An 8,592-nucleotide genomic window follows, 5' to 3' on the forward strand; every position below is an offset into this window, starting at 1 on the left:
GACAGGGTAAAATTGTCTAAATTCATCACATTTGAGGGGAAAAGTAGACCACAAAAGAAATCTGGCAAAAGATTTAATGAATAAATATAACTATACATAAATATGAATTCCACTTTTACATGCATTGTGACTTTCACTTTTTGTCTGATCTGTGCAATGCTTTCAATAAATAAAAAATAAAATAAACAACTTATAACAGTAGGATCACTTTTGTACTATATTTTGGCACTCTTACTGATGGTAAGTAAAAGTCTTGATTCCAGTGGGACTCTTGCGTGGATTCTGGTATTCCACAAGTGGATACAGGTGGCAGAAGCTTGTTCTTAAAGTAACTGATGCAGAGATGAATTGCTAACAGCCCCCAGAATTTATTATTTGCACGTCAGCTACATTTGGTAAGGTTTTTGATGTGTTATGTGATGTAAAGAATTCATATCTGAAACAAAGCTTTCTCTTGCTCTCACTCCCTCTACACGTTCTAATTGTGCATAATGATTTTCTCCTAATTCCAAGGTTGCCTTTAATATTTAAGTAGTTTGGAAACATTAATACGGTTAATTGGAATTCTGCAGGGACTGCAGTACTGCTGAGAAGTTTCACAGATTTTCTTGACACAGTAGTTTTTAGACATTTAGGTTTGCACTGCTTTGTAATCCCTCTTCCTCTGTTTTCTAACACACTATCTGTTCCTACACACACTGCCTGTGCCACAAATCTCATGGTGATCTCTATTCACAGAGAAGTAATATAACCCAGAAATGCAAACACATGACTTAATCCAGATGAGCCACGTGTATGCACTGTGTAATGTAATACATTGTGTGCTTTGGAAATGTGATATGAATGTGTAACAGGTGACAAGGTTGTTTGGGTAGATGTGATATATTTTATTAGACGAATTAAATAGTTGGAAAAATTGTTTTTGCAAGCTTTTGGGTACAAACCAACAACCCTGCGGAGTCCTGCTGGCTGTGACCACGGACTACAAATCCCAGAGGCGACTGGAAGCAGGACGAGAAAGTGATAAGCAACCCTGCAGAGAACTGCTTCTGTAATTCTGTGGATTGCAAATCCTAGAGACCTCGGGGCAGCAGGAGGATGAGGAAGGGAACGCACAACCATGCTGGCTACGTGCCAGAGAGCCTAGGGTGGATGGAGAGAGAGGAGAGCTGAGAATGGAGTGAAAGGGAAGCCTCTGTACAGCACAGATGAACCACAGACCAACTGCATGTGATCCCCAACCTACAGACCTGCACAGAGTGACTCTGGACTAAAGGCTGGTTCTTGGGAAAGCCTCAGAAGGTGGGGAGGGGACGTATGTGCTGAATGTATGTACTCCAGGGGTACTGACTACTGTCTGTTTACTTGCCCTTTAAGTGTTAAGTGTATGTTGTTGTACTTTGAATGCCTATTTACCTGTAGTTGTCCCTTCCCGTTGGCCTGTGACACTGATCCCCAGAATGCTCTATATAAAAGCGAGTAAACCCCTTGTTGGCTGTAGTGATTGTGCCTGATACACTGCAGGGAGTTGCCACACACTGAACAGGATGAAGAAGCTGAAGGTGTTCTTGCAGTTCAAATGACCTGTCACTTGCAATTTCATTCTGCCGCGTGGTTTAAAAAAGCTGTCCTGACAGATGCAGGTCCCCCACTAAACAGCTTTAAAATGGGTCCCTGCTGTCAGCAGGCTAAGCTGGAGCCTCAATCATTTCACAGAGATGCTGATCGGATTATGGGCTAGGAGTTTTCCAAACGTCTCTTCCTATCAGCAGCCAGGCTCTCCACCCCCTACACACTTGAAGCAGGGGGTTGGACCCTAGATGACCTCCTGAGGTCTCTTCCAACCCTCCTTTTCTATGATTTTGTGGAGGAGAGAGTCTTGTTTGATCCGGTTTGAGGGGGGGTTTGTGGGAACCTATTTGTGATTGTAACTGAGGCAGGACAGAGGACTGCTGTAGGTACGTGTAGTCGAGTTGTCATGGCTCCTAGCCCCCAGGAGTGGGATTATCCGCTCAGCCCAAAGACATGACAGTGCACCAGGGGATGTTTGGCACTGCTGGAGGCGTTGTCTGAAGCAGGGCTGGGGAGGGGAAAACCCAGCGTGTTTCTCTTTCTGCATGTGACTCGCACAGAAAACTCAGGCTGCCCTGTGTCTCCTCGGGGCTTTCTGCCTGCCGGAGCTGCTCAGATGCTCTTCTTCTTGGAAATCACAGCTCCTGGGGGAAGCAAACAGAGGATCCCACTGCTGCTGGGCTGAGGCTGGGGGGCTGCATCTAGCTACCTGGAAGGGTCTTGGGGAGTCCTTGAGGGAGCAGAGGGAAAGTGGCAGGGGCTCTATAAGGGAGCTGTGGGTGGCACTGGGGTGACCTGCCTGTGGAGGGCTGCCAGGGGCTGCCTGTATGCACAAGGGGCAGGGTGGGAGCTCAGGGCACTTTGGTTTATGGGGAGGCAGGGGTTCTCAGTGGGTCTAGGGGTGTCTCAGTATATGCAGGTTTCTCAGTGGGTCTAGGGGTGTTTCTGGGTGTAAGGGTGTGAGTGTGTGTCTCAGTGTATAGGGGAATATCAAGCGTAGGGGCATGAGTATGTGTCCAGGGGTGTCTCAGTAGGTATAAGGGATCTCAGTGGGCATCTCAGGGCGAGGGGAGGTCCCTGCTCCCCTCTCAAGGGGTTTCTCCCTGACCTGTAGATTCCCTCTTATTTTTGGGGAGCAGGTCCAGCAGCAGGGCCCATCCCCAGTGAGAGCGGACCATGGTGCTGCTGTCTGGGGAAAAGCTGAAGGGGGAACAGCAGCAACAGGTCTGTCCCAGCTCAGACAGGGAGAGGGAACCGCAGAGCCCAGGACAGGAGAGGCCGGCAGCTGAGGGGGAGGAGGATGGTGGCGATGATGAAGGGGAAGAAGACGAGAATGCTGAGGATGAGAGTGAGGAGGACTATGAGGAGTATGAAGACTTCTCGGAGCTGCCTGACACTCACAGCATCACCTCGGATGACTCCTTCTACCCACCGGGCGGTGATGACGATGAGGGTGAGACTTGGTCACTGGGTGAATCTGAGTCCGAGAGCCCCGAGCCGCTGACCCTCTTCCGTGCTTGCTGCACCAATAATGCCGTCCTGCTCAAGGCACTGATCCGCCAGGGCCCCGAGGAGGAGGAGGTGTGCGAGGCCGACCGCAACCGCCGGGTGAGACACTGGCCTGTGGGCCTCATATCCCACACCCCTACCTTTAGAGACCCCCAGCCTCCCCCATGCCAGAGCCTCATAGGGCACACCCCAGACCCATGCATAGACATCCTTCCCTAGATGTGCTCCCAGCATCTCCTGCCCCAATACTCTCCCTGCGCCCATAACACGAGGTCACCACCCATCACTGAAGCATCCTGGTGCCCTGTTGTGCCTGCACTCTGTCTAATCCCCCATGCTCAACCCTGCCATGACCTAGGTTTTACCAGGCAGCCTTGTGCATGCTGCAGACATCAGTCTCTAGTCCACACACCACAAACACACACTCAATACTTTGATCCATTGCCACTGCATCACCTTAAAACCATAGGCGACTGGTAGGGGATGCACAGGGGTGCATGTGCTCCCCCGACAGGTGACACCGACGCTGTCAGCAGGGCTGGTGCCCACCCTGACAGGGCCGCTGCCATCAGTGGCTTCTGTGGGTGCTCCCCAGATTCAGGAGGCACCAGTCACTCATGATTAAAAAACTCCCATCCCCTGGGGTGGATAGGGTCAATTCAGGCCTCTAACCTAACCTCAAGGCACACCATTGCTATGCTTTCCCTTGGTGTGGGAGGAACAGGAGGCCCCTTCCTTTACTAGTTGAAAACTGTGAAATGGAACCCCCTTTTTGCCTCTTCCCACAGCAGCACATGCCCTTCAAGGGTTGTAGTGGGTGTCCCTCACTTCTTCAGAGGAACAAGGGTCGGAGCCATGGGGCCTCTCCAAACATTTCCTGCAGTTTGCTTCCTACACCCTTCAGGTGCAGTGCAGCACCCTAAGTTCATTCACTTGCTTTCTGCCCTCCTGAATCCATTCTCTAGCTTCTTATCCAATGCATCCACATGCTTGCACCCTCCTGCACTTGTCCCAGCCCCTGACACTGTTGTCAGACTCAGCTTTCAGACTCCCCAGGCACATGCATCCCATGTGACACTTGGTCACTCACAGAATACACATGTGAATATGACGGGAGCAGAAAATGAAAGTGTGATGGTTTTGTTTCAATGCCAAGGCTTTTAGGGAGAAACATGACCCACATCCCAGGTGGAGAAGGAGTTCAGGCAAAGCAGCATAATTATGTGCTCAGGAATAGAAGACAATAGTACTGACTACTGTTTGGCCTAACTGTTGATGACTCTGACAACAGGGCTCCAATTATTGGGATACATTTGCTGTTTCCTTAACATTTTGGAATTTACGTGATGTTTTAATCTTAATTTAAGTTGAATACTTATTCATGTGTATTATTAGAAGGGATGGCCTTTACTATTAACCATTCTGTCTTGCAGAAACAAGCCAAGTGCTTTGCTAATTCTCACATTTCCCCCAGAATACTTTACAGGTCTTAGAACTTTAACAATTGATCAAAGTTAATCATTTTCTCCTTTTCTGTCTCTTTTATCATTGATCCTCACTAAAAATATAAGGACTCACTTAGCTTTCAAAATGCTAAACAGGATTTGATTAATTTCTACACTAAGAGCTATTTTTTCTAATTATATGTATTTTCTGGTTTCTGTATCTGTGCGATATCTTTTTATTAGTTTGGCACTTTGCTGTTTAATTCATTAGAGGAACAGAGATTTATTTCATTGAAGCAACAGGGGAGGACTAGTGAAAGATTTTCTGGGTAACATAACAGGCATTTATGTGCAGAGTGCGGCTGAGCAGCTATAGAGTTGCAGCAGTGACTTCAGATGTTTAGGATTATGACATAGTTAATATTAATTAAAAGCCCAATTTGACCATCTCCAGATACCATCCCACTCTCTCCCTCCAATAATCTTTCACCCTGAAATTTTCCATGCCTTCTTTACAGAGGATAGTCTTGGAATACAGCCTGAGTTAAAATCTGTCAAGTAATATTTAAATTATAATAAAATCTATGGCCTTTCCCTTTTTAATCTACTCTGACTCGAAGACTCAAAAAATGTTTCTGTTTCTTTATCCCAATTTAAAACTAGCACAGAGGCCTAGTTTTAGTTCTTTTGGAATTCATAAACCTTTATTCTCATAGGATTTTTTTCTCACAACAGTAACTGTAATCTCTCTTCAAAGCCTGTAGGTATTATAATCTCTTGAGCTCTGATATAGGTTCTGTAAACTCCATGAACTCTAATGTGGGAGGAAGAAGCTCTTGCACATGCAAAGGGGTTTAACACAGGGAAACTCTGAGCATCAGAAGGAAAAAGGAAGATCTGATTCAGGGCACAAGAAATGGATTTCAGGCACGTCAAAGAAAAGCAAAGAAAGAGATGGGCTACATTCCCAAAACTGTTGGAGGAAAAGATTACAGCAGTCTCCCAGAATGTGATAGACTTGGGTTCATTTCCCTCCCCTGTCTGAAGGGCTCGGATCCCACATCTCACACAAGAGTGACCTAACTGGCTAGCTCTAGGATGTTTTGGGGTGGGCAGGTTCTCTCAGTCCTTCCTTTTGGAGCTGTTTCAATTTGTACTGTACTTAAATAGTCACTGAAACAAGAGCAAATGAATGAAGATGACTATGCAGTGTAAAAGTTAGGGTACTTAACTGGGAGGTGGGACACTGGGAATACTGTCTAGGCTGCAGCAAGTGTTATACTTAGCAAAATATGGTATACAAAGAAAAATATTGTCAACAAGAAAGATTTGAGCTCCTGTACCACCTCTTTCTGAGTACCCTGTAGTTTAGAGACTAGCACACTCTCTAGAGAGATGGGAAATATGGGTACAAATCACATCAGGAATAGGAGGAAACTGAACCCTGGCTTTCTATATCACTGGTGAGTGCTCTCACCACTGGGATAGTGGATAGAAAGGGATGACACTTCTTCTTTCTTCTCTGGGTTTCCAAATCTCATCTTGAAATTCATTTTCCAATCAATATTATAAAGCAAAATTTAGGTCAAGTTCACAAATGGTCTGGGGATAACTGAAACCATATTTTTCAGTTAATTTTCTATTAGCCAAAAATAGTTTGCCCAGCTATATTTATACACTTTATGGAGTTTATAGAGTGTCTTTGATATTTATAAACACTATATGTTTATACTGTAAGTAGACAAAACTTATTTTCAACTGTTAAAAAGTGACAGGTCTCGACAAGTTTATCAACTTCACTGGTGTTCATACAGTTTCTAAGTGACTGTCATCGTGCCATTAGCTTCCAGAAGGCTACTTTTGCCAGTGCAGTATTTGTTTCCAGCATTATGCTGACATGTTTATCAAAGAGTGTAAATGTTCTTTTTCATGCTACAGTTGTAGGGATAGTGATATACAGTGCATGTCACAAGATAAGATAACAAGCTGGAACATATTTCCATTTTTATAATTTAAAAATTCTTTCCTTAAAAACAAAAATCCTAAACAAAGCATTTCCTTAAGATACACACATAAATGTGAAGATATTAGTTGTTTTGACTAAAAAAAATCCCTCATTCCAGTGTTATGAAATGAATACAGTCTAAATGTTTTAAAAATATATGTCCTTTTAAAAAATGGGCTTTTAAGGATATGGGAGCACAATCATAGGCACCTGATTTTTAAAATCTTAGTTTAAAAACCATAGCAATTCTAAGGTAAGTCTAATTAATGATGAAATGGAAGCCCAAAAATTCTGAGCTAAGGTCTGCAAATAAATAACCTCTTTTCTTCCTTACCTTGTCTTTCCAACACCCCACTCCTATGAGTGTCTTCCATCTCCACAGCACATCTTTTTAAGCACTTTCTAGGAGAGGAACATACCTTTCCCATAATGTATCTATTTACTAATAAAACTGAAAACCGTCCATCAAGCAAGGCCTTTCCTCAGATTCATCCCCCTACATAGAGCTAAGTTCATCAATATCCAGGTGTCTAGCCGGTTAGCCATAAGATTAACCCTGAAGACTTCTCTCCCTACTTTCACTCTCCCATGGCAAGGCAACAAGTTTTACATGTCTTTGTCTATATAAGTTCATAAGACACCAAATTTCTACCTCTTAACATTTCATTCTTCTCTCTGTGGAGAATATGAGCAGGCCTACATAGTGCTACCCTTTTTCTCCTTTAACTGAATATAGGACTTAAACACTTAGAAATACACTATGGTGATTCCTTTGGTGTATTAGTTTTAGCTACAGATCACGGGGGAGAGGAGGGTCTGTTCCTCACACTTCAATCTTCATAAACTCACATCTGCCATATTCAGAATAAAGAGTAGTTTAAAAACAATGAAAACTATACTAAGGCTGAAACCGTACTTGTACTTCAATTCATGGCACCTCTCCTCACTTCAAGGAGATCAGGATTTCACCCAGACATTGACTCTGGTGATGTTGACATCACATTGACATTGACATTGGCATCAAATGGGTAGTATACATGATGCAAGCATAGAGGAATTGCTATCACATCCTTAATTCTGAATTTCAAACGTATTTATATTATATAAAAATTTAAAATAATTGGGAATTAGATCTGGCTGAAAAACAATACTTTTCTGATTCACAGAAATAATTGAGGTTTTGAAATCTGTTTTAATTCCATGTCAGAATGACAACGAGGACTTTAGAAGTTTACGGAGGCACACAATACTCCAGATGAGGCCTAAATAGTTACAAATAGAGAGGCACTATTACCTCTTGTGTCTTTCACCTAATACTTCTATTGATGAATCCCAAAACTGCCTTTGCCTTTTGTGCCACTGCATCACACTGAAGACTCATATTGAGTCTGTGATTCACAAAGACTCTCAGCTTCTTTGCTGTAGACATGAGGACAAATAAGATTGAGCCCAGAACAACAAATGGTACAAGAAGTAGGATACTCATCTGGGATGCGAGACACCTGAGTGCAGACCCTTTCTAAAGGAACTGCATTCTGAGTGACTTCCAAGTTTAATGTTATATGCCAGCTTGCTCAAGAAATTCTCAGTTGCAGCATCCAAATTATTAATCAATACGTAAAATGGCATTGGACCCAGGACAGGCCCCCGTGGGACTCCATTGAGACCTCCTGCCATTCTGATTTGGATCCATTTATAAATACCCTTGTTTGTGGCTTTTGAACCACCTGACTGGCTTGTCACAGAAATGAACTACACAGTAACCGCACAGATATACAGCAGGCTACCCCAGGAAAAAGCATTTTATCTGGCATACTTGAGAGGGACTTATAGTGTGACAGTAGATGTGTATGTCCATACAATCATTGGACAAAAGACTTTCTCTTGGGACAAACTTGACATCTGTTCATAGCTTAATTTGCATTGCTGCTCCTCTGCCAATAGGTAGCTGATGAGATTACACTTCCTGGCCAGTTTATTAGATAGCCCATGATAACCTTACACACACACACCCCTCAATGTCCCAGGAAAAGTGATAGAACATTTTATCCTACCTACTTC

The 8,592-nt window shown here is 43.8% G+C and overlaps 1 protein-coding gene across 1 annotated transcript in view; it reads left to right on the forward strand.

Annotated features, from left to right (window-relative positions):
- Positions 1–2,138: 2,138 nt before the first annotated feature.
- Positions 2,139–8,592, forward strand: part of ANKRD33B (ankyrin repeat domain 33B) — an 89,930-nt gene continuing 83,476 nt past the window's right edge. The window contains exon 1 of the mRNA XM_006016526.2: positions 2,139–3,180. Within this exon, the coding sequence (XP_006016588.1) occupies positions 2,749–3,180 (432 nt within the window). The 5' untranslated portion in view covers positions 2,139–2,748. The remainder of the gene's footprint in view (positions 3,181–8,592) is intronic.

Source organism: Alligator sinensis, unplaced genomic scaffold (assembly GCF_000455745.1).
Source record: "Alligator sinensis unplaced genomic scaffold, ASM45574v1 scaffold82_1, whole genome shotgun sequence".
Taxonomy (NCBI): Eukaryota; Metazoa; Chordata; order Crocodylia; family Alligatoridae; genus Alligator; species Alligator sinensis.